General features: G+C 41.3%; 1 protein-coding gene across 1 annotated transcript in view; it reads left to right on the top strand.

Moving 5' to 3' along the window:
* Nucleotides 1-2,364: 2,364 nt before the first annotated feature.
* Nucleotides 2,365-27,431, top strand: part of MRPS28 (mitochondrial ribosomal protein S28) — a 32,707-nt gene continuing 7,640 nt past the window's right edge. Inside the window, exons 1-2 of the mRNA XM_033155475.1 lie at nucleotides 2,365-2,579; nucleotides 8,805-8,986. Coding sequence (XP_033011366.1) covers nucleotides 2,436-2,579; nucleotides 8,805-8,986 — 326 coding nt within the window. The 5' untranslated portion in view covers nucleotides 2,365-2,435. The remainder of the gene's footprint in view (nucleotides 2,580-8,804; nucleotides 8,987-27,431) is intronic.

The raw sequence follows: 27,431 nt of genomic DNA, 5'->3' as shown, positions 1-27,431 counted from the left end.
AAACCATTATATTTACAACAGCAAGAGGGCGTTTTGTTTTCTAAACTTTTGAAAAAGTAATGTGTCAGGCAGGTTTATGTCTTGTGCTGAAACCAACCAAGCATCTACTTCTGTTACTTTAATATCCCAATTTTTCGGTAACAGAAGGGTCACAAGTACAATACATAACTATAGTCCTCTGCAGTCTTGCTCTGCTAGTGCCATAGGGTTAGATACCTGTGCTCAAATTCTTGGGAATCAACAATTTCTATTTTCCCTATTTTTGCCTTTAAGTTAGTCCTGTTTAATAAAACAGTATCAGAGCAATGGAAAATAGCAAACATGATACAATTTAAGGTGGTGCGATTCATAATACACTATGGTAACATTCAGTACAGTGCACCAACCTATACCATCTGCTTATATAAAGTATTTGACACTGTTCTTCAAAAGTTGACTTGGAACTTACCTAGATTTCAAATTCATATGGTAAACCCTTGTAATTCATTGTTGTTGGACTACAACTCCCATTACCCCAGACCATTGTCCATGTTGGGTAGGGTTGATGTGAGATGTAGTCCACATGCAGGACCATAGGTTAACCACCCCTGCATTATAGTAACTAACAGATCCATACTTGGGGCCATTTGTGCTGTTACCCACCCTTCCCCTCCTTCCACTTCCTCTGGCACATGCACCCCTCTAGCCTTAGAGAGGAGTGGTGATGTGTCTCAAGTAACACTGGGTTTTGGAGCACAAGGGTATATGCACAACAAATCTAACGAGCTCTGATTTAGTCTTCTCCAAAATGCAGCACAATATTAGAGAACCTGGGGTATATGCTCATGGCAACCTGATCTATAGAGGCTGGTCAAAAGCTGTATACAAAACTGAGCATACCATTGGGCAGATTGAAGCAGGCATATTGTTTGTAAGGAGATTTCTTCTTCGTATGCTACTGCTGGTTTAACAGTGACAAGACTCCACATCTTGCCTGCCTTGCTGTAGCAAAGGCCAATGCCCAAGAGGGTCATAAAAAGGAGCAAGCTGGGTTAGGCCAATGGCCCATCTAGTCCAGCAATTCTTTCTCACAATGGCCAGCCAGGTGCCTATGAGAAGCTTCCAAACAGGACTTGAGTGCAATAGCACTCTCCCCACTTGCTGTTCCCAGCAATTGTTCACCAATCTAGCAGCAACAAAACAAAGTAACTCGGGTGAAGGAGCTATAACCACTGCCAGTAGGGGAATTGGACGAGAGAGAGTGGTGGTGAAATCTCTTGTGCTAGCCCTGATCTCAGCCTCATGTACCTCATAAGCTTGTCATGAGGATAAAGCAGGACAGACTCTGGGATGGTACCTTAAGCTTCTTGAAAAGGTGGAATATACATACTAGTAAGTGGTTTCTATTTAACACTTTGGGGCTAAAGTTTGTAGACTACAGTCATACCTTGGTTCTCGAACGACTTGGTACTCGTCCGTTTTGGCTCCTGAATGCCGCAAACCCGGAAGCAAGTGTTACGGTTTGTGAACGTTCTTTGGAAGCCGAATGTCCGACGCGGCTTCTGATTGAGCGCAGGAAGCTCCTGCAGCCAATCAGAAGCTGCGTCTTGGTTTTCTAACGTTTTTGGAAGTTCCATGTTTGAGAACCAAGGTACTACTGTATTGGTATAATTTTACTGCTATTTTAAGTAGCATTGGAATGATTTTAAGTTGTGGGATATAGGGCATAATAAAATTAAAAAGACAGTAGCTCTGCGTATTCTCCCTTATTTCCATGCCCTGTCATAGGTGAGATCTGCAACAAAATGTTGCAGTGTGGGGATGCTCCTGTGTGGGGCTTCCGGCCCTGTTCCAGGATTCTCCAAACCTCATTTTGCCCTCTTCCTTCCTTCCTTCCTCCCTTGATCAGCATTAGTCTCTACAGTGAGCTATTTTGGGGTTCACCCCCCCAAAAAAGGTTTATTTGGAATTTCTGCTCTGGGTTTTTCAGAACTTGCTCGTGCCTCCCTCGTGTGTGTCTGCATAAGGATCCACAATGTCTAAATGTTCCATTAAGGATCTGGTAGCTACAGCTCCAATAAGTAAATAAGCAAGCTTGCTGTGTCTGGTTTAAGCGCATGCGCGCTTCTCTCTCTCTCCAGTCTGTCGGCGTTCACAAAGCCAAGACGCTTAAGCTCCTTTCCGTCTCGCGAGCGTGGTCGGCCACGTGACGAGATGATTCCAGGCGTGATTTCTCCTCCTTATAAGGGAAGGGGCGGGAATTCAAGCGGGTTGGTTGCTACGGAACTTCATTCGGGCGGAACTGCAGTGAGAAGGCTTGTGCCTCCCTAGGCTACTTCCGGCGAGTGCGCAGATACGTTTCAACCATTCTGCCTCTCAGGGCGGGCTTTGAGAAGGGACCGTTTCCGGCGCAGAAGGAGCTTGGCGGACTGGAAAGCGCGGGGCAGGTGTTTGCCATGGCGGCGGCCGTTATCGTCGCGGCGGCAGCGAGACACCTGAGAGCCTCTTTGTTAGAGACGCGAGTCGTCTGCGGGGCTACAAGAACGACAGTTGGCTGGCGGCGCCAAGATCTTTCTGGGCCAGGAGGCGGCGGAAGCGAGGTGCGGCGCGCGCGGACGTGCATCCCTTCTTACACTCCCCCTGCTTCCTTCTAGCATGGCTTGAGTTTGTTCCGGTGCGGAGGGCGACAAACCCGGCCCTACTAGTGGACGTGTGTCAATGGATGCTTTTTTGTGTGGGAATCTCCCCTCCCCTCCCCTCCTCCTCCCAGTCCCTTCTTTGCCTCTCTTTCCTCTCACATCTACTTCTGAAAGGGACTGCCTGGCTACGTGTGTACATTTACTCGGAAGCAGGTCCCGCAGAGTTATATGGAGTAATTAATTACCCCCAGGTAAAATACACAAGAGAGTTGTAGCCTTAGGTTTCCACATTTGCTTTGTAGGTAAGCTCGTCGAGCGTAGCGGGACTGGTTTCCAAGACGGGAAGATCCGAGTCTGTGCATGTTCACTTGGTAGTAAGCCCCGGTTATTGCCCAATGTGGCTTATTCCCAGCTCAGAGTGTACATGGCTGCAGCCTTGGTAGGTAGTGTAAAATGAGGATGAGCAGATTTCAAGCTCGTAGAATCTACTGAATAGATTTCTACTAGAATGCTGCGATCCACCAACTGGAGTGTTGGATATCTGAGACATATTCTAATTTGGGCATTTAGATTATTCACATGTGAATTCTGTTTTTTTTTTTTGTTCAGGGAACCTCCATGAAAAAAGAGTGCTCTGAGCTTTAGACCTCGTGTCAAATATGTGGAGGGCTGTAAACAAGATCAAAGTGGTCAGGGCTTGGCAGTGCCTCCCCCCAGCCTGATTGTTTACACATGCATAATTTGACTGCTTAACTAGGTCTTGTGAATTAAATAATTCTAAGCCCAGGAATTGGTTTCGAGTATCAAAACAAAATAGAGCTCACAGTTTTTGGGGGGCTCTTGGTTTTTAGTATTCATGATGAAACCAAATTAGTAATCAAGATGAAGCCAATTTTTTTGAATACAAGCTCCTTCATTTGGGTATATTTTCTTTTTCTTTTTATATAAACAGACAACACCATGGGCAGGATATACATTTTTGTATAAACAGACAAAATAAATAAAAGACTGCATAAGTTTTTGCTCTTGAGACTGTAGTCTTCAAGAATCATCACCACTGATGATTAGCGCAAACTAATCACATTTCTGAATAAGTATGCATAGATTTAGCATTGAGTATTTGTTTCTAGCTCTTTTTTCATCAGCTGATATGCAGTATTTAGCTTTTAATTATAAAAGAAAAATTTACAAAGAAAATTTTACACTTAAACTCATAGCCAAGTAGGAACAGAGAAATACCTAGTCTGTGTTTGAGTCTTTTTCTCATAGTCTCTTGTTATTTTCTGTTTAGTTCCTCCCAGAAAATAGCACTTTCTAACAGTTCTCAGTGGCTCAGTTTACACAATCCAGACATGTATTTCATTGGTCAAATACATATTTTTAACTTAGCTTTTAATGGAGTTGTACACAAGACTGAAGGTGGCGCTTGGTCCTGGAAGTCCTTTCCAAGTCACAGCTTGGAATCTTAGGGTATTCAAACAGTTGCAGCCATCCTCAGACGGTGCTCAAAGAAGCATAGCATATGAACCAGGCTATATTTCTGATTGTGACAGCTGGGAAATATGGCTCTGGTCACACAGACTGCTGCTAGCTATACAATCTGGTTTGTTGTTTTGTACTGAAGAACAGTTGGACCCATTTAAATCTGTAGAAAAGTAATTTTGTGAAGCAGCCCCAAATCTTCTCCAAACAGCTTCTTAATATGTATGGGGGTGGGGAATGTAACTTGGGAAGCTTTTCTTTCCAGAGCTACAAACCAGCTATATTTAATCTCCAGAAATCTAAGAATGAGGTGAATATTTCTTGGATAAATACATTAACGAGGTACATAAAATATGAGGCCCCATCTTTACGTTAAGAAGTGACACACAAGAAAAGAAAGGGGGAGAGGTTAGAGGTATGAGATCAGTTATAGGGTAATAGATTGGTTAGAGTAGCATATATTGGCATACTTTTCTTTTCTGGTTTATGTGAGCTACAGATATGTATAAAAACATACTTTTGCAAAACTTCATTTTATGCATGTGTTTATTCTTGCTGTGTTTCTTGCAAATACCCCAATAAAGGGTGCTAATTCTTTTTTAATGGGAAGCTGGGGGCTGGCAGAGGAGGGAGAAAGAACTGCATTTCTATACTAAATGTGCAGGAGGAAGAGGAGGCTGTGTCTTGTAGCAGCCCACTTGATTTCTATGGTGTGAGCTGAGGAAGGATGTTTAAATTGTTAGTTAATTGTTAGCACTCCATCTACCCTCTGCTGGCCCCCTCATATGCAATTCCTCGCCATATTTGGCTATCGGTTATTGCCTAATACGGGTGGCGCTGTGGTCTAAACCACTGAGCCTAGGGCTTGCCGATCAGAAGGTCGGCTGTTCGAATCCCTGCAATGGGGTGAGCGCCCATTGTTCGGTCCCAGCTCCTGCCAACCTAGCAGTTCGAAAGCACGTCAAAGTGCAAGTAGATAAATAGGTACTGCTCCTGCAGGAAGGTAAACGGCGTTTCCGTGCACTGCTCTGGTTTGCCAGAAGCGGCTAAGTCATGCTGGCTGCATGACCCGGAAGCTGTCTGCGGACAAACACCGGGTCCCTCAGCCTATAGAGCGAAATGAGCGCCGCAACCCCATAGTCATCCGCGACTGGACCTAACGGTCAGGGGTACCTTTACCTTTACCTTCAGTTCCTAATATTTATAGTTGCCTTTATTTCTAATTCAAAATGGTGATTTCTTTGTAAGATGATGCACACAAGTGGTATGGTATCTTGGATAAGAATAGTTTGGATTCAAATTTAGCTGACAAATTATTCTAGGTCAATACTTCACTTAGGTTGCGCCTGCTATTTGTTTTCTGTCGGCACGCCTAAAACACCAGACTGCTATTTTTTAAGCAATGCTAACAAGGACTAGGAGTGGTTCTCATGTCTCTTATTGGGTTGGGTTGTATCTATGTCTTGTGTTTTCAGCGTCTAGGTGATACTTTTGGTTTCATGCTTCAGCAAATGTTCAGATTGTCCATTGTATATTGTTCTTCCGAGTCAGAAAGTGTTTGTATTCTCATTACCTTCAGTTCTCACCTTATTAACTTTATTTGCTGTTGGCTTGTGTATACATATAAAATGTACACACACTAATATGTTTATTGACCACCATGTGCCAAATAATGGTACAAAATCTTTTGTCAGATAAACCAAGTAGTTTCTAAGGTGGAAGGAACAGTTTCTGTTGTTGCTGATATGTGCTTGCATAGCTATTCTTTTGGATTTAAAAATTATGTTTACCGAAATGTTGATGACAGTATTTGAGAGAGGTTGTGTACTTGTAAAGCAGAATGGTGCTAATATATGTCTCCACTTGGCTTGACACTTAAAGCTTGTTATTTAATTTGTTTGCACTTTTTTATACAGTATGCTTATTTTCATTCATTCTATCAATATTAAGTAATAAATGAACATTCAAAGTTTGTCTATGTATTTGCTCCAGCCATGCAGATTTAGAGCAGCGTTGGTGAACCTTTGGCCCTCCAAATGTTACACAGCTACAAGTCCCATCATATCTATCTTTTACCCATGCTTGTTGGGGATGATTGGAATTGGAGTGTAACAACATCTGGAGGGCCTAAGGTTAGCTACCCCTGGCTTAAAAGGAAAAACTATGTTGTTATCGTAAAGCCTCCTTTTTCTTTTCTTGGTTATGGACCGGATTCTAGGACTCAGTTGAGGTGGCATCCTAACCTCAGAGACAGTTACTGGTACTTGGCTTTGTGCATTTGCACCACTAGGATAGCTTTCTTAGAGGTGTGATAACTTTCCTGTTTTCTAGTGGCTTTATTAGCTGCTAGGATGATGCAAAATGGGATGGTTCAAGACACTGTCTCTTGTATGCCATTTTTTTTGTTTATTTTTTGGTACCATGAGTGTCATGAACAGTCACTGTGAAAGTAAGGAAAATATGAATATCTAGATGTCACATTTTCATTCACTGTTAAGAAAACATAAGAACGGCCTTGTAGGATCAGGCCAGTTGCTCATGTAGCCTAGCATCCTGTTTTCACAGTGGCCATGGTCATAAGCAGGACCATAACATAAGAGCTCTTCCCTCTCCTGTGATTTCCAACAAACTGGTATTCAGAAACAGTGGAGACAGAGCATAGCCAACATGCCTATTAGTCATTGATATCCTTATCCTTATTCTCCATGCAGTTGTCTAATCAGCATTGAGAGGGGTGGGTTTTGTTTTTTTACAATCAAGCGATGTATAAATTTTATGAAACAAGCAAACAAACAATCCTCTTAAAGCTAAGTTGGTGGCCATCACTGTCTCTTGTGGGATCGAATTCCATATTTTAACCCTGTGTTGTGTGAAGAAGTACTTTATGTGTCCTATACCTTCAAACATTCAGCTTTACTAGATATCAACAAGTTCTTGTGTTCTTAACCATGCTACTTAAAAATGTTCTAAATTGAAACTCTACACCTGGCAACAGAATTCTGAGGGTAGATTTACATAATTAGCTTTTCTGCCATAAGCTGTCCTTTGGCAGTAACTTTATAGCAGCTCCTTGTTTATCTGGCCTTGTGGTAATGCTCAGTTTGATCATATCTCAGCTTAATTGAGCCAAGTGATGAACATTCCTTTTGGTGTGCATACAGGCAGGCCCTTTTGCTCCTCCCTTTGTGGCAAGAACACGTACGGTAAATCAGTTAACTATAGTTTTGCCCTGTTCTGGTCTTTTGAAGTAGCCTATAAGGCTGGGCAGGTGAGCAGTTGCAGAACTGCAGAGAGCTCTGCCTGTGACAGAGGTGGCCTGACCTTCTGAGCTTTTTCCTTCAGTCCTCTTCTAGGGTCCATTCCATTCATGAGAACTGCAGTCCTCAGAGCAGGATGAGGGAATATTTGGCCCTTCAGATGTTGTAGAACTACATCTCTCACCAGCCCCAGCCAGGATGTCCAAGGGTTCTCCACCACTGCCTTAGAGGAACTGTGGGTCATACATAGTGCTGCAGCTCAGCTGGTGCAACAGACTTCAGTGTGCAATGCACCTTTCTTTTGTCCCTTCCAGCCTCCTACATACCCCCAAAACCAGCTCTGGGAGGTTGGGGACCCTCCAAAAGCACACTGGAGGCACTTGGCAGGAGGGAGAAGAGGAAATAGAAGTCCCATTATAGCAGTGGAGCTTTCTGGCACCTAACTATATAGATATAACCCAAAGTGCCTGCCGATGGGTGCTTCTGCACCCTCTGTCCCGTTGGACCTGTGTGGTGGGTTCTTCAGACCCAGGGAAGAAGGTGCCCATGAGGTTTCCATTTCTATCTCCATCAGGCCTAGCTCTGTTAGTTCTGGTCCATGTTGCTCCTGCCCCCCCCCCCAAGTTCTGGATTTAGTGATCCCCTGAACACCAACATCAGGCTCAAGAGTTTGACTACTTAGCTGGTGAATCTGCAGCCTCCAACTCTGCGTCTTGATTGCCACTATGGTTAACAGCTTCAGAACATGCCTGGATACGAAACTGATTGGAAGTTGGTTTGATATTCTGGCTTGCTCCCGAGCTGGTTCAAACAAAATAAGAAGTTAGTTTACTTGCTGACACAGAAGTGAAGGAACTGCATGTGCAGCTGAAAGGCTCATTCATATCAGCCTGTGCTACTTCCTTGATAAGAAGCTTTAGTAGAATCAGTCCCAATCAAGTAAATGTCCTTGGCTGAGGGGTAGCCAATATGGTGCCTTCCAGATGTTATGGGCTACAACTCCCGTCAGCCCCAGCTAGAGTGATCAGTGGTCAGGGATGATAAGAATTAATAGTTCACAACATCTAGAAGGCACCTTGATGGTTATCCCAGCTTATCATTATAGCAAAATTGATAGGTGACATGCTAGTTTTGACAGTACCAATCACTCATTTGGTGTGAGAGTGGAAGTACTCAATCCCAGTCTTTTCTCCACATAGCAGGTTAAGAAAAAAATAGCATCAGTATTTTTTTGACTGCATATAGGTGGATCATTGAATGTAGGCTATTACTGCCTATTGTGGTCTCTAGATTGGGAATCAAATGATCTAAAACAAAAGTATGCTACGTAAATAAAATCCTGAATGGTTGCTTTTCTATACTGTATGTGAAAGAATATTTAGTGTTTCGTTGAATGAGCTGGTACATCAAATCTGTAACTTAAAGAAAAAATATTATTTTTGTTTAGGTTCCTTCCAGGAATGCAGAATCCTTTGCATCCATGTTAAGGCGCTCTCCTTTAATTCAGATGGGACCTTGCAAAGACAAAATTGCCATTGGAGAAATTTTCCACATTACAGAAGATGATCTGTATATAGATTTTGGTGGCAAATTTCATTGTGTATGCAAGCGACCAGAAGTAGATGGCGAGTAAGTAAAACATTCATGATGGAAGTTTAATATGTGTGATAAAAGTTGAATATTCATGTATTTCAGACAAGTTCATCCTCAGATATTGAAACTTCACAATCTCATCATTGGTTTAGACATTGCCTTAAAAGTCTATTTTTTCTTTTCTTTCCAGCTGCTAAGGGGAGTGACCATAAAATATACTTTGCATTTAATGTCATAGACAGGCTTCTACGACAGTATAGGAACCCGTTCACCCCACTGCCCTCATTTTTCTCCTGCTTGTCCTGGCTCCAGAAGAAGGGAAGGAGCTAAAACAGGCAGCTACGACTAAAGTTTGCTTTTAGTACTTTTAAAATCTGCTCATAGTGTTGCTGGCAATGATCTCCTGCTGCTGTCACACGTGCACCTGCATTCTGGCAGAAATTGCATGAGGCATCAGATGGGCATCAGGAGACAGAATGGGTGAAGGAACAGGGTAGAGTAGAAAAACAAGTCTTAACAGAAGAGAGAAAAATGATTTTGGAGAGAGGCCCTTCACACAGATCTCTGTGCTGAGCATGGGAAGTTAGAGTTTGAGATGGTTCTGGGAAGTGAGGTATGGGGAGCAGAAGGGAAATGAGAGCTGACTGAATTGAAATAACTAGACAAATGTGGCCCTGGGTCTCTGGTTTTAGATAATTTTGCCACGAAACAGCTATTTCCCAACACTCTGTCACATTCAGAGAGAAAGAGTTACACTTTGAATTATCATTCCAATGGGTACTGGGTCTATTTCCTGTGCTTTGTCTGCCAGCTGAGCACATGATTTAAGAGTAGGTAACACAGTCCATTTCAGAGGATCTGCAGTAATTGCTACAGTCAACTGGAGTAAAGCAGACTTGACTCCCTACACAACCCCACATTGATGGATGAAAGGATGGGAAACTGGGAGAAGAATTTCTTTTCTTTCTGTCCATCACTGAAGTTGTTGTTGCTATTGGAGGTAGGGAAGGAGAGACTGGGAGTGGTAGGCAGGGTTGGTTTGTGAGGTCAGGAGATGAGAAAATGGGAGGGAGAAGGATTGAAACACTTTCCCCCCATGTCCCCTAACATGCCTGTGAAACTTAATAATTCTTTAGCTAGTTTACAAGTACAGTTAATAACCAGTGACTTAAGTGAAATATTTTAAGTTAAACTTCTGTGCAAAAGGTAAGCAATTTAAAGGAAAACTTCTTGTTTCAAAAATAGAGTCTGTAAACCAGGATTGTAAACTATAACAAAAAGGTTTTGTTGTCACTTGTTCCTGTCCTCACTGGATGGAATTCCTAAGCTTTGTAAAATATGTTAAATAGATGTGCTGATTCACACCCTTGCAAGCTCTTCTCTTTTTAACAATGAATAACCAAAGCTATCTGATTATTAACAGTTTCTTTTTGTGTGTGTTCATTTTTCCTTAACTTCCTCCTCAAAAGAAAAGGTGGTGTGAGTTTCAGTGACTTGAGATGCTTGCTGGCAAATAAAGTATGTCATACTTACGCTTCTAGCCACAAACTACTGAAATCCCAGAAAGAAATCTTTGACAAGATGGTTTTCCTTGTCCTGTTTCTGTATCTGTATCATAGAAGTGTATGTGTTTTTAAGAGAATAGCTGCTATTTTATATTTAAAGAAGTTTAAATTCAAAGAGGGTAGTATTTTAGAGCTGCTGTTACACATTCACCATAGCTCTTAGTCTAAACAATGCATGTGGTGCCAGTATGTCTACTGTCAAGCAATAGACAGCTTTCCTTTTTTTACAGCACACACACATAGTAGCTGTGTGATTGCAGGCTGAATCTATGCATTCTTCCAGCAAATAACTCCCCAACTTTATTTATAGTAGTATATACTTTGGAAATTATAACTCTTTATCTACTGTGGACATCATATTATTCGCTTAGTTGCCTTACAGTGTACTTTTTGTTTTGCCACCCACTTTGTTGTTCTGAAGAAGTTATTTTCAGCCGCAAATTGTGGTGCTGCTTTCTGTGGCTCAGTATTCCACAAAAACACTGTTTCCCAAATTGCTGAGACCATGAATCTGTACCCATTTTTGGAGTACGTCTTTGTTTAGCGCTATAGACAATTAAGCATTAGCTAGCAGAATTTACATCTTGGAGCCAGTGTGCAAGTCATTGCAAACCACGATCCATCAGAATAGTCATTGTACTTGAGGGTCTATTCAGTTTTTTCCAAATGAACTTATGTCCTTTGCTTGCACATGTAGAGGGGTTAACATAAGGATCACCAGAGCCACATGCACTGTTGAACTGAACTAAATGTTAACCAGTTCATGGCAGCTCATTAACTTTGGCGACTCCCTAAAGAAAGTCATTTCAGAAGGACTTTCACGTCCCAGCTAGGGTCAGTGGCTAAGAATATATCTCTTCCCTTGTGCCACCTTTTTCCTATTGCCTCTAGAGGCTGTACAGCCTGGGACAAAGGTGGTGCTTCCATCAGTGGTGAATAGAACTTCCTGGTTTCCTGCCTTTGCCAGGTCGAGGACATCTGAGCAGAAAGATTGGGATAGGGTCACCAGATTTATGTAGCCATTCTTCCCCCTCCCACCACTCTGCTTCACACCTTCTCCCCTATAGAAAATAAAGGGAAAGATAGAGAGTATGGTGGCATGGATAGAAATAAGGAATTTCCTTGTTTACTTTTGGCTCTGGCTGTATGTGCCCTCCAACCAACTCCCCCTGAGGACCCTTAATAACACAGTTTTAATGAAGCAGCATTAAAAATGGGGTCCAGAGAGCCAGTACTAACCAGAGACTCATAATCATAGGCTGCTTATAGGGTCTTTAAGTGCTGGTGGAACACAAAGTGGAAGATTATCAAACCTCTTGGGACAGCAAGTTCCACATATGGGATGCTGCAACAAAGCAACCATTTTTGCATGTTGCCACCAAACATGCCTCAGAAATGGAGAAGGCCTCATGTTTTCTGATTCCACATTTGCTTTTTAAAAACTGGGAGAAATGAGGGGTTCTGAGCTTTGAGGGCAGGTTAGCTGCTTGACTCTCCCTTGCACACCTACTCACCTACCAAGGCACTGCTGCTCAAGTGAAGAGGCCTCCCCTGTCCAATTTTGGGAAGGAGGTAGCAAGGCTCCAGAATCTTGTCAGAGCATCATGTCTCCTTCCCTAAGCTGGGCAAACACTTTCTGGGTTTGGGGAAGGAGGCGCGATGCTCTGATGTGGTCCAAGAGCCTTCCTGCCTCCCCCCCCCCAAAAAGGTGGCGGTACTGCGTACCATTGTGTACTGCCAGAAAAAAGCACTGGCTACGACTCTACTATCAGTGTAGTCTGAACCATTTCTACTCAGAAATAATTCAGTAGGACTAACTCCCAGGTAAGTGGGTTAGGATTGCAACCTTTGTGCACTTTTAACACTCAACGTCCCAGGACACTTGTATACTTTAGAAGTTGCAGTTCTCGGATGTCTAACAAAGCAGTAATGTACCAAGGCACCAGGATTAACGAGAGAGAGAAAACAAAATCGAAAATTCTTTCTAGTAGCACCTTAGAGACCAACTGAGTTAGTTGCTGGTATGAGCTTTCGTGTGCATGCACACTTCTTCAGATGAGAGAGAAAGTCAGACAAAAGTGAATCTCAAGCTCACATCCTAGTGGTAGAAGTTGTTTCAAGTCCCTGCTGCTGGATCTTCAGGGGAAGAGCAGAGGTGCTGTGGGAGTAATTAAGGTGGGAGAGAGTCAACTGGTGACTTTAGGCTTCTCATTTGACCTTGTCATGTGCACTTGGATATTCTGTTGGCTGCAGAAGAGAGTGCAGCGCCATTCTTCCTCCTTCACTTCCTAGGCTCTTTAGCCCCCATTGAGCCAGGAACAGTGGCTGAGGACAAAAGCTGTATACACTGTACAAACAGAGCACCAAAGCAGCAGTACACTGACTCATTCTTCGCTCTGTGTGAGAACTGAGGGGGACTCTATTCACTTCCTTTGTGCTGGTGTCTGTCAACAGCGCTGTTTGAGGCAAGGCCTATTGTGCCGGCCAATGTTTCTTATTGACCCAAGTCTGTGCCTGCAATGTTCCCAGGGTCGAAGTTGCGAGTGAGAGAATGTTTGAAAAGGGGTAATCATAGGGTAAATGCATTTTGCTGCATTGTCATCTGACCTATTAAATCTAAACTGTGGTCTTTGTTAATGCAAACAGGTAATTATGTAGTCACAGCTGCAGCTATTGACATCTGGTTACCGCCCTAAGGGGAAAAAATAGGTGGTTTTCTCTACTGTGTCTAGGTCCTTGAAAGCTTGACTTTAATGATATTAAGTGGAAGTAGAGGATGGATTAGTGAGACTGACAGGTCAACAAGGTAGATACTTTTATACATGTAAGGGGGGAAAGCTGTAATCACTGATATGAACTTCTTCATCCTACCTGTTTCAGCATTTTTCCATTGCTGTACATTTGGCTGTTTTGTATTTCCCGATCTAACTTCTCAGTGACTGTGAGCCAAGTTTGGGGAGTACATTTTGTATCTTGCCTTCCTGCCTCTTTTCATATTCTAATACCATTGTCACTTTCTTTCTCATAACTGACTTACTGCTGTGGCACATATGTATGTTATACCATCCCTCTAGGCTGAGCTGCTAGGAGCTCAATATTTATAGCATTATTATGCGTAAGTTTAAATCCTTAAGTGGTAAGTGTGCTAGGGTGGTAATAGCATTCCTGGCAATAAATTATTTTTATTGCAGCTGCCTTGCTTTCAGCATAAAAAAAGGTTGACATTCATGGTACCAGTTGAAAATCCTCTAATGCAAAAGCCTGTTTCCAGTGTATTCTGGGGAAATTTAAAGGCAGATGTTTTGAAAGTCACGATTCTCCTCGGGGCCTAATAATGTTTGTTGCAAGTTTGGTGATGAACTTGAATTTGGAAAACATGGCTGTAGTGAATGTAAAGTCAGATACAATTCCAGCTCACTTGATCAACTTGACTGATCTCTCAGCTCTTTGCTTTTTAGCTGGCTACTCGAGTTTTGAGTCTAAGCCACCGCCATACACACACACACAAACACACACACAATATATTTATCAGTCCTACATATTGACAAATGGATATATCTACAACATTTAGCATGGATAGGTGGGTGCCATAATAATAAGAGAAAACTAGGAGATTAGAGGGCAGATAACTTTTGAATGTATATTTCTGGTTATTATTTTTGATAATATACAAGTTACTTCCATATTTTCATAAGCTTCTGAGTTTTTCAGCGGGGCTTCTAGGTTAGCCTTATTCAGTTACTGACCCATTTATTTATTAGTATAAAATATTTTAAGTAAACTATTTCTACCTAGTCTTTTCATCCAAAAGAACTTGCAAGGTGGCTAACAAAATAGAATCGCAATAAAACAATTAAATAATAATTTAATTACATAACAGTACATATACACATAGCTGCAACACCAGCAAGCAGTAGATCAGTTATACAGTAGTAAATATAAACTGTAATCAGCTTAACCTATCCCAAAAGCCCCACGGACAAGCCATGTCTTCTCTAGCCTCTAATAGGACTGCAATGAGTCCCCAACCCCAACCCCCTCTTTTCTGTATTGTGAGGCATACTTGCAAATCTTTCCACTATCCTTTTCTTTTTAAAGATACAATAATTAAATAAGTTTATAGACTATAAAAATGCATATTACAATCGGTACATGCCAGCTTCAGCTGTGGGCATTTGCCACCCATACACTGACCATTGTAGCTGCTTCCCCCTTATTGTACGTAGCATGAGACCAGTAGAGTTGAAAAATTGTGTTGTATGCTTTTTTTAATATGTGGGAGAAGTTGGGCAATGCAGTGCTTTGACTTACAATGAGTTTACTTCTATTATTTATTTTATTTTGTAGCCCACACCTTTTCTCCTGAGGGGCTCCCATAGTGGCTTTACACAAAACAATAAAGAGTAAAATTGTGTACAATATAAAAATTAAAATTATAACAGTCAAATCATGTAAAATACAGGGGGGAAGGGGAAATACTTAAGCTGCAGCATCAGCATTATTGAAGAGCCAGGTTTTCAGTGCTAGTTGTAAAAAGCAAGCAGTGACTGGGCCAAAGAGACCTACTCAGGAAGATATTATTTGAGTGTTGGGCAATGGCTGACAAGTCCCAGGTTCTACTGCTCACCCACCTCACTTCTGAATGCAGGGGAATGAGGCTGTTGACAAGAATGCGCAAATTGGCACATGTGGGATGATACACTCAATATGCCAGCAAGTTTGGAAAACTCAGCAGTGGCCAGAGGATTGGAGAAGATCAGTCTACATCCCAATCCCAAAGAAGGGCAGTGCCAAAGAATGCTCCAACTACCGCACAATTGCACTCATTTCACACGCTAGCAAGGTTATGCTTAAAATTCTACAAGGCAGGCTTAAGCAGTATGTGGACCGAGAACTCCCAGAAGTGCAAGCTGGATTTCGAAGGGGCAGAGGAACCAGAGACCAAATTGCAAACATGCGCTGGATTATGGAGAAAGCTAGAGAGTTCCAGAAAAACATCTACTTCTGCTTCATTGACTACGCAAAAGCATTTGACTGTGTCGACCACAGCAAACTATGGCAAGTTCTTAAAGAAATGGGAGTGCCGGATCACCTCATTTGTCTCCTGAGAAATCTCTATGTGGGACAAGAAGCTACAGTTAGAACTGGATATGGAACAACTGATTGGTTCAAAATTGGGAAAGGAGTACGACAAGGCTGTATATTGTCTCCCTGCTTATTTAACTTATATGCAGAATTCATCATGCGAAAGGCTGGACTGAATGAATCCCAAACCGGAATTAAGATTGCCGGAAAAAATATCAACAACCTCAGATATGCTGATGATACTACCTTGATGGCAGAAAGTGAGGAGGAATTAAAGAACCTTTTAATGAGGGTGAAAGAGGAAAGCGCAAGATATGGTCTGAAGCTCAACATAAAAAAAACTAAGATCATGGCCACTGGTCCCATCACCTCCTGGCAAATAGAAGGGGAAGAAATGGAGGCAGTGAGAGATTTCACTTTCTTGGGTTCCATGATCACTGCAGATGGTGACAGCAGTCACGAAATTAGAAGACGCCTGCTTCTTGGGAGAAAAGCAATGAAAAACCTAGACAGCATCTTAAAAAGCAAAGACATCACCTTGCCGACAAAGGTCCGTATAGTTAAAGCTATGGTTTTCCCAGTAGTAATGTATGGAAGTGAGAGCTGGACCATCAAGAAGGCTGATCGCCGAAGAATTGATGCTTTTGAATTATGGTGCTGGAGGAGACTCCTGAGAGTCCCATGGACTGCAAGAAGATCAAACCTATCCATTCTCAAAGAAATCAGCCCTGAATGCTCACTAGAAGGACAGATCCTGAAGTTGAGGCTCCAGTACTTTGGCCACCTCATGAGAAGAGAAGACTCCCTAGAAAAAACCCTGATGTTGGGAAAGATGGAGGGCACAAGGAGAAGGGGACGACAGAGGATGAGATGGTTGGACAGTGTTCTCGAAACTACTAACATGAGTTTGGCCAAACTGCGAGAGGCAGTGAAGGATAGGCGTGCCTGGCGTGCTCTGGTCCATGGGGTCACGAAGAGTCGGACACGACTGAACGACTGAACAACAACAAGGGATGATACAATTCTTCAGGTATTCTGGTGCCAAATGGCTTTAAAAGCCCTTAAAGGCTAATGGCACCTTGAATTGGACCCAGAAACAAATGGCAGTCAATGACGATTGAGATATGTTGCATACAACAAGCCTTAGTTAAAAGTATGACTGCTATATTTTGTACCAGTTGAAGTACTCTGCTTATAGAACAAGGTCTCTTGTCTCCAGATTTGGCTTAGTAAGAATGTTGGTTTGCTTTTTTTTCTTCCTTGCCTCAGAAGGGATAGTGGGGGAGATGGGCAAATGCTATATGCAGCCACTTCACCTATTCTGAATATTTAAAATACTTAATAAGCTACTTTTGAAGGCAAAACCCACACAAGCTAGTGTACAAAGATAAAAAAGCTGAATGTTCAACCATACTTTATAAAACTGTAGTTTTGAATCTTTAGATCAGTCCAGCAGTTCAGTCTCGTGTGTTTACCCGTGGGTAAAAAGGTTTAACAAAATAATATTTTACACAATCTAAGTGATAGTGTTGTTGAATAATGTTTTATTTTTCCTTCTTTTTGTCTGCCTTCCAAGGATTCTACAGGAGCTGAATGACACTAGAGTAGAAGAAACTTCCTACTAGTTTTGGTGCTTATTTTTAAATTGTGTCCCTGGAAAATCCATATAACCTGAAACCCTTAGGCATCCTTGTAATCTTATTAGTATAGTTTGCTCAGTTTTTCCCCCTTCCTTTGTTGTAACTAAGAGAACCCAAAGCCTTGGCATGTTACAGCATGAAACTGTAAACCAATTTTCCTCTGGACGCCATGTCTAAAGAACAACATGTTGTTTAAAAAGCTTCCTTGCAATATTTGTAACTCCCTATAGGCTGAATAAAAGACACATTTTTCTCTGTTTTACAAAGTGTCTTAATTAGGTATTGGCTGAAAGCCATGGCCAGTATAAAATGGGATTTTCCAAAGACAACAGCAGAAACTCATAGTATCAGTTTTTGGCAGGGTCTTGACTGTCTTAGCAACATTCTGTGCTTGTACTTACCTGTTGTGAGAAAGTAGGATGCTGCCCCACCTTGAAGTAAGCCGGTGGACATTTTCCCAATTCAAGTCTAAAAACAATATAAAGGTTTTGGAAAGAACGGTAACTGTCAGTGAACATGGTCATTGCTACGAGCCACTGTACTCGACAAAACTCAGTCACAAGTGGATGGACTAATTAAACCCGTAGAAAAATGTCAGCTTTGTCAGACTGTACCAGATATAGAGAGGTGCCTCTCTTTCAGATCTTCTGCTTTTGCTTCAACTTGGTATTTTTTATTTTGCTTCATTGCTCTGCATCTGAAATCTGAGCCCAGATGAAATGCTTTTCCATATAAGAATACAGCACAAAGAGCAACTATGGATACCATTTATTTCTTATATGAATATGAATAAGAATATATAGGAACAAGCCTTTCTAATCTCATTTTTAAGATACCAGATTACTGTGTCAGATTAATGAGCATTTCTTAAATGCTGGTTGCAGAGTTTCTGATAGCGCGAGTGAGATACCTTGCATTTGCATAGTGCCACAGCCCTGTCTGAAAGAATGCAAGAAACACGCTTGCCTCTTTTGCCTACCGTGTGCTTAATTTCAACGCAGTAGAAATGGCAGCAAGTTTAGTTGCATTTTGTTTTCATTAGATTGTAGGCATGTGAAATACAGAAGGATCTCTAGAGCTCAAACAATGCACCGAGAAGGGTATGGTGGGTGGGTGTGATGGTGGCAGGATGCATAGCACCTCAATCTTGTCCACTGTTCAGAATTTGGGTATTTTATTATTGGCATGCACAGCAAAATAATAAAAGGGCCCAGCGTGGAATCTCCTTGATCCTGAGCTCCTCTCCCAGGCAGCATCTTCTGGCATAGTGCCCAATCCAGGCCTGATCAGACCCAGTCTGTGTTCCAACCACCACTACCTGCTGCTGTGAGTGCCCAGGCTGCAGGGGCAGGCTTGGATTGCTCAGCCCTTTATTTCCTCCTGTTTATATCCTAGGACTCGGCTAGATTGGTAAAGAAAAAGTGATTTATCTGCATTCTATATGCGATATAATATTGTGCCACCAGATGGCCATGTGGAGTCCCGTTTTTCTCTACCTGTTTTCCCTGTTTAAATTTACAATGCTTTTAACTGAAACACTTCTTTGATGCATCTAGATCCAGCCCTATTGTTCCTCTCAGTGGGAGCATGTCGGGGATAATAATACAGTATCACATCCATTTTTTGTCCCACTTTTGTGAGGCCCAAGGTGCAACCTTTTAACAGCAAGCAGAAAAAGAAGGAAACAAAGCAGATAGCAGGCAACAGAGAAGAGATAATGTAAGAACACTTGAGGAGTCAGGGAGTCAAATAATACATCTAACGTTCCATATTGGCATATGAATGTTGTTTTCTTTCAGGTCTGTTTCTTAAAGCTAACTTAGTAGATTAAAAACAAACAAAAAAATAAGGCATCAGTCATGAAATTTGAAAAGAACTTGGGTAGTGGTGAAAGCAATTTCTCTATATCTTCTTCTGAATAAAACAAGACATTCATGGAATTCTTAGATGTTTTGTGTCTTCCGCTCTGCAAAATCATTGTGAAATGTGAAGTCTGTCCAGAATGATATTAAAAAACAACAACAAAAAACAGCTGCTGAATTTGCCCCAACTTCTGCAGCTGTTGCTTGATGTCTGGTACTGTGAGAGCACCTTTCTGGCAGGTTCTCAGGCTCCACTCAGAGGTCAGAACAGGATTAGGACAGGAACCATTTTGCCTATAGTGACAGCTGCACTATTCAGTCAGTGGGGTCTGACATCAGCTTTGGAACGTCAGAAGAATTTACAATTGGTGCACAATCAAAAACGTTTATATCTCTAGCCAGAAGTCAGACATACTGAAAAGATAAATATGAGAATATGGTGCGTTATCTTTTTTTAAAAGCACAACAAATAATCTTTCCTCCGCCCAAACAAAGTAAAATAAAAAATTCCTTCCAGTAGCACCTTAGGGACCAACTAAGTTTGTTCTTGGTATGAGCTTTCGTGTGCATGCACACTTCTTCGCCCATCAGTTGTATGATGACCAGCACTCGGTGAAATCCCCAAACATTTCTGGCTTCTCCCCAGCTGTAACATGTCTAACTGGCTGGAGGAGCATAGAGGAAATACATGTTTCCTCTGGAGCAACAGGGAGTGATGGGAGCGGTGAACCAAGAAATTGGTTCAGGGTGTAGATATTCTTGTTTGGTATAATTCTTTGTTGATAGTTGTAAGCCACCACTGAATGGGATTCCCCCCCCCAACTTTTCCCCAGGCCACGTCCCTCCTCAGCCCTGCTATGAGCCCTCCCCAAGAGCTATTGCCTGGCTAGAATGTGTCCTTGAAATTGGATAGTGCATCTTGCTTGCCGGGATGGAGAAGCGTATGTGTGTTTGTGTAGAAACCTCTTACTTTTGCATGGCTGGAATGTTTCCTACTGTACAAAGGTGAGAGTCGCCACCATAACATAGAATTAAGATTATAATACCACTATAGCACTAACAGTTCAACAATTAATTTTATTTAAGAGAACATAACACTTATCTAAAAGCCAGTTCGTATCCCACAGTGGCCACACACAACTTTTATAACGGTACGCAAAAGGTCAGAAACCCCTTAACAGTTTTTCTGGCAGCTGTTTCCTTAAGAAGGCGACAAGGTAGGTAGGTGACACAGTCTCTCCCCCCACCCTACCCCCCAGTGTTCCACCATCAGCTGTCATATGAAGGCTTGTGGGGAAGAATAGGTTCATTGAATCCTAGAACTGTAGAGTTGGAAGGGGTCCTGAGGGTCAGCTAGTCCAACCCCCTGCAGTGCAGGAATGTCATAAATGAGCTTTCCCAAAGATAAGTAGAATAAACCACATTTTACAGTACTCTATGGTTCAATCATACATATGTCACAGTCCTCTATTTCAGTGGGTCCCATGGGGTTACTCATGAAACTTGAAAATTGTATTCCTCCCTCTACTTTGTAGAAAGAGAATAAAGTTTGCATTTGTTTGCTTAGTCTTTGTTGGATGAAAGCTTCCAATCCGGGTGTTTGATCTGGTCATCAGCTGCCAATATGTGGAAGGCCTCGTCTGTACGAAACTTCCTGTCAAATTCTCAAGTAACATACGGTTTTGAATGAAAAAGAAGAGGGATTAGTGAAAAGCCTAAAAATGCTGTGTGTAACATAAAGCCAGGCTGTCAACAGTAAATGACCAACGCCTTCCCCTAAGCCACTTCAGACTTTGTTACTTCATTCAGCATTTTCTTCAAAATTATGCAGGGAACATTTTCTTTAAAGTGGGGAGTGCAAAGAAAGGCCAGAAGCACAACGGGATATTTAATATGCAGTTGTACTAGTCTTTTCCATGTGATAATACCAGCCATTGTTCAGATCAGGTTCATTACACTTTTGAGCCTCTTGTAGTTTTTAATATAAACTTTCTGGGATAAGGAGTGCTTGAAAAGTAAATAGCAAGGCACGAGAGGATCTTGGTATTGAGCAAAATGCCCTTATGGAAGAGGAAGGCCTATGTTTCATAAAATCTCTAGTACCCGAAACAAGTTGTTCAGCAACAATGTGATGGATGTTTCTTCCATATAGGCAGAGAGACTTTGGAGTCCAGTACATGTTGAAGTTTTCTATTCTTATTTCTTTTGTCCCCGCATTTCACTTCAATGCTCACTTAAAAATGTGTAAATTTCTATTTTCTTATAAACATTGTATCTTTCTGTGGTATGGTTATAATTAAAATGTAGTAGTAGTAGTAGTAGTAAAGTGCTTGGAATTTAAAAATATACCTTTCTGCTGTTTCTTTCACGTTTACTGGAATTGACGGGAGGGTGTGCGTGACTACAGAGAAGGCTCTCTTCCTGGCTCCTTGTAACTTCATTTTTCACAGTGAGGGAACTGCCAGAGGGCCCTTGGAAGTGGACCTCAGTGTCCGGGCTGAACAATGGAGATACTCCTTCAGGTATACAGGGCTGAGGCCGTTTAGGGCTTTAAAGGTCAGCACCAACACTTTAAATTGTGCTCGAAAACATACTGGGAGCCAGTGAAGATACTTTAGGACTGGTGTTATATGGTCCCAGTGGCCACTCCCAGTCATCAGTCTAGTTGCAGCATTCTGGATTAGTTGTAGTTTCTGAGTCATGTTGAACGGTAGCCCCATGTAGAGCGCATTGCAATCATCGAAGCGGGAGATAACCAGGGCATGTACCACTCTGGCGAGACAGTGTGCAGGCTGATAGGGTCTCACCAGAATCCCAGATGGAGCTGGTAGATAGCTGCCCTAGACACAGAGTTAACCTGCACTTCCATGGACACCTGTGAGTCCAAATTGATCCAAAAGTTGCATACCTGGTTTTTTAAGGACACAGCTACCCCATTCAGGACCAGGGAGCCCACCCTGACCCATCTACCCTGTCCCCTACAAACAGTACTTCTGTCTCGTCAGGATTCAACCTCAACCCATTGATTATATAAAGCAAATTTGCCACAAGTTATATCAGAAATAGCTGATATATGTATTAAGCACCACCGGAATTCTTTGTTATGTATTGAGAGGTAAACAAAGAACCAAATAAAAGAGAATGATTAAATATGATATGAGAGCAATTAAAGATAGTAAAATGAACAGCCTTGGAAAAAATGGGCAGTGGAATGGCAAAAGCTGATTTAAAGTTGTAAGCTAAGTATTGAATACTAAATTGTTTTTTTATATCTGAACTGGATTTGGAATTTGTTAGATGGTAATTTTTGAAAATTATTGTTTGGTTCCATGTTGATATGCCCTTGGTATTTGTATATTTTTTATAATAATATTTTAGTAACTTCACAATTAAATGCTATTCAAACTATGATCTTAATAAAAATATATATTTTAAAAGAAAGTAATTCTCATAAACTGCAGTCAATATCTGCTTTCCTGTTTAGGTTTCCAAATCAGGCACCTCCTGTCTCAGAGAGCCAACTGTTAACATTATTTAGATGTCTCAAAGTGTTTAACGAGGGATTGGATGGCCCAGTACATCAGTGGATAGAATCACTTTATATGCACTGCTTTCCCCCTTTTGTCTGAGTGTGAGAAAACTTTCAGAATAATTCTTTACCCCAAGGGTATTTCTAGATTGCTGGTACTGCCAATACTTTCCTCAATCTTTTGTTGAACAGTAAAGCAGCTCTGTTCTTTTTATTGAGAAGTGTGCTAGAATTTCACCTGCCACTTAAATGCAGATAAATGCTTTTGTTTAGAAAAGTTTGTTTGAAAAAGTGGTTGAAAGTGAAATGAATTATCTCTGAGGTGTTTGGTGTGTACACACCCACACCCACACACAGAGGCAACTTGATATTGTGGGAAAGCTTCAAGCACCTTCCGAGATGGCAAATAAAAAGAGAGATACTGAGGTTCAATTAATCTTGCTCACACTCGGGTATATGATTTGTGTAGTGTGTCTTAATGTACTCTGCTGTGAAATGGCTGATAACCCTCACCAGCTGAAGGTGGGCTTTTCTCTTGTTCTTGGCAGTGTGATTCTCACCCTTAGAAATCTAAACAATCTGGAGTGTTCTTAAAGGCTGTCACATGGAAGAGGGAGCATGCTTGTTTTCTCCTGCTCAGGAGGGTAGAACTTGAACCAATGGCTTCAAGTTACAAGAAAGGAAATTCCGACTAAACATTCGGAAAAACTTCCTGACAGTAAGAGCTGCTCAGCAGTGGAACAGACTCCCACGAGAGGTGGTGAACTCTCCTTTCTTGGAGGTTTTTAAACAGAGGTTGGATGGCCATCTGTCATGGATGCTTTAGCTGAGATTCCTGCATTGCAGGGGGTTGGACTAGATGACCCTTGGTGGTCCCTTCCAACTCTATGATTCTATGATCCTGCTTTGAAGAGAGCTCAGCTGTTTGAAAAGGCATGACTTGGTTGTCTTTTTAATTCGTTTTAAAAAATGAATTCATATTACATTTTCAGGTCATGAGGCCTGCTTATTATTTTTTTTTTAAAGAAGGGACAGGATATTGAAATTTAGTCTTCATTGGGCCTGGTTCTCACTGATGTTGTAGACTTGTGTCTAGGCTGCATCACCTAAAAATTACAGATGGGACTTAATAATAGAATTGTACAGCTGGAAGGGACCACGAGGGTCATCTAGCCCAACCCCCTGCAATGCAAGAATCTTTTTGCCCAGTCTGGGGTTCAAACCCACAACCCTGAGATTAAGAGTCATGCTTTACCGGCTGAGCTATCATATTAAACTTTGGGACATTCCATCATGTGACAGGAGCCAGTAGCAACAGGAGGAGTTTGGTAATGTTTCACTTCTATTTTTGCTTAATCACAGTTTATCATGCTGTCCAAATCAACAAACTGCAGTTCATATTGATTATGGTTTGGTTTGTGATAAGCCAGTTCAATAGCCAGGTTTAGCATGATGTCCACTACATAACCTGTAGTATGTGTAGAAAACTTGATGTCATAGAGAAGGCTAGACTTAGAAGGAAGAGTTTTTTTAAAAAATAAATCATTTTTATTAAATTTTCCACTTTGACAATCCAATCAAATCACATTAAATGTTCCAAATTATACATATCAAATAGTCCAAATATTCTGCCGAATTGTACATTTTTGGGGACTTCCCATGCTTCGAGTTTGGAGGGCTCTGATCATCGTCAAACTTCTGCTACATTCCATAATCATTTCCGATGGTTCCTCTAATTCTTTCTGATATTATCCTTCATTCTTTTGCAGCCACTGAGTTGTTCCCACAAGCGAGATAAAACAAACAAAAATATGTTTCTGTGTGGATTTAATGTCTATGATTCTCTTCCATAAGTTTGCAGTATCACCTCAAACGCTGGTATTTCTGTCGAATCAATCCAAAAGTCCTCGCTGCTGGCAGCCGCCATCATCACGCAGTTCCGATAAAATCCAATCTAAGCGTCTGCTCAGTATTTTTCCCAAACCGGTTGCATCAAACATCAAACTTTAGCCTTTCCAGGGGAGATTTACCTAGAAGGAAGAGTTTAAGATCCAGGAGGAAAGTAGAAGATCATTTCATCATGTGAACCAAGTGGGACAGCCCAGATACTGGTTTACTATCTCAGTGAGAAATAGATCTTAATCGCAGTACAGCTCTCTAAATTTTGACTCTTCCATTTCTACAAGCTTTTACTATTATTGAGTTGTTGACTCCCACCAAGTCACAGTGACTTCCACTGCCACAACAGGACTTCCTCTCCCCTCAAACCTGCTCTCTCAGAATAGGAAGGGATGCAGGGGGCAGCATAGTGAGAGGAGAAAGAGAGAGAGAAGGGAAGTCCCATTGCGGGGGTAGTAGTAGTAGTAATTCTACTACTACAACTACTACTACTACTACTATATTTGTACCCTGTCTATCTGACTGGGTTGCCCCAAGGTAAAAGGCCTTGTGTTAATTAATGGATGACTTTGTTAGGTATAACCATTCGTTTATATTTATTTATTTTATTTTATTTATGCGTCAACTTTTTATGAATTTCAAGGAGACTTACAACTACGCAATAAAACATGAAAAGTAGATTTAAAAACAATGCAACTTCTCTCACAGATAAGTTTAAAAACAATGCAAATAAACAACCAGGGCAGAGACCTAGATCTTCCCCCGCCCCCAGCATTGAAAAGCTTGTTGAAATAAGGGTGTTTTTAGTTATTTCTGGAAATGACAAATAGTGGTATCTCAGATTTCAACAGGGATGCTGTTCCACAATACAGGTACAGGTAGGTAGCTATGTTGGTCTACCTGTAACTGGAACTATGGAAGGCACCACATTGAGCCGCATGAGATGGAAGTCCATTGTATCTGAAGAGGTGTGCATGCACACGAAAGCTCATACCAAGAACAAACTTAGTTGGTCTTTAAGGTGCTACTGGAAGGAATTTTTTATTTTGTTTATTTTGTTTGCACAATATAGGGTCAGCTGCACTGAAAAGGCCTGTTCCAAATTGCTATGAAGGGGACTTCTGATATTTTTCGGTTGCTTATTTTTTAAAATGGCATGTAATAATAATAATAATAATAATAATTTATTTATTTATATCCCGCCCATCTGGCTTGGTTTCCATCTGGCTAGGTTGTACATATGTTATGCATATGTTATGCATCTGTACAACACAACTACAGAAGGCCTGTTTATATTTCATTTTAGCATCAACTACTTCCTCCTATTTTAATAGGATACTTTGCTGACTTTCTTTTGGTCAGAAAGGATAAATATAGCACAGTAATTTATTTTGTTTTTCTTAATAAGAGCAGAATTAGTTAAAGCTGTTGTGATTGTTTCACCAATACGTAGGCTTATTTTATTTATGATTTCTAGTTGGTATTTTAAACTTCTTGTGTTTACTGATCAAATCAGTAAATTTAATCTGAATTTATTATATTTTCTCAGAAATGTATACTACTGAAAAAATAAAGGTTCATTATGCTCTTAGTAGTAACTTCATAGATTTGATTTATTTCCCACCGTAGCATGGTGCAGCAAACAACAAACAGTAAAACAATACAATTGAAAATAAAGTAGAAACACATTTAAAAAATCTTCACAACATTATAAAACAGTAACATACCTTCATAGCTAATAATTTCAGCATTGCCAGAAACAGTATGTTTTAAGTCACTAAATGACTCACTGAACAGGAAGGTTTTCCATTCCTCCTGAATGTTAACATGGGAGACAGACACACTTCACCAGGGAAGACATTCTACAAATGGGGATCTGCCACTGAGACCAAGCAACACCTGGTGGCACTACTACCTACAGGGCCTCTCCTGTCAGTCATAGGACCCAAGATGGTTGGTATAAGGAAGGAGGCCTTTAGATACTTTCATTTCATTTAAATGAGGTTATAAGCCTGAAAATGTCAGAGTGAAGTGCAGCACATTTTTAAAAGTGTGGTTTGTTTGAATGCCCAGACCCAGCCATTCAGATTAACCATGGTTTGTTTCCTGGCAACAAATCACAATGTGAGGGCAAGGCTTGTTTTATTTAGATTTGGTGTTTGGTCGAAATGAGGGTTGGCATAGCTGTGGTTAGTTCAGCCATCCAACCTTCCCAAGCTACAGAGCCAATAGCAACTGGAGAACAAATCAAGGTTTGGAGAAACAAACCATGGCTTGTTTGCTCATCTGTGAGACAACCTGGGGTTTGTTGAACAGGCCATGGCTTAGTCATGTGTGAATGCAGCTGATATTAATTTGCAGCCATACTCAGGAAAACAAATGCTTTCCATCACAGAAAAGCATAGGTATGCAGAAAATTTTACACCCAAACATCTGCCTAAACACATAGCATTTTCCTTGGAAGGTGTTAGCTCTGATGGTCCTCCTTACAAAGTAGCAGCAACACAACTATGAACACATCTTGATGTGCAGTACTGAATTGTTTCATGCAGATGATTCCCATAACAGTTTTAGGATGGCGGGAGGGGGGAGTTGTTACCAAGCAGGGGACTTCAATGAACAGAGACTGTGAAGAAGTCTACCTGCCTCCTTAATGCCCCTTTTTGTTGCCCCTTATGTGGAATGATCTCTTTGTTAGGATCTGTGATGGAGCCAGCTGAATCACCACTGCCTGGGACCTCAAGCTGTGCTTGAGAGAAACAAGGCAAAGAGCTAAAACTCTGATCATGGCCTATAGGTGGTGCTATAATAAATAGAATATGCAGTAATCCTAGCACGCTATCCACTTATTTTAGGACACCTTTATGCTTGACTCAAACCAAGTATTCTTTATTACTAACT

Source organism: Lacerta agilis, chromosome 7 (assembly GCF_009819535.1).
Source record: "Lacerta agilis isolate rLacAgi1 chromosome 7, rLacAgi1.pri, whole genome shotgun sequence".
In the NCBI taxonomy this organism is placed as follows: Eukaryota; Metazoa; Chordata; class Lepidosauria; order Squamata; family Lacertidae; genus Lacerta; species Lacerta agilis.
This window is presented reverse-complemented; position numbering and strand designations above follow the sequence as displayed.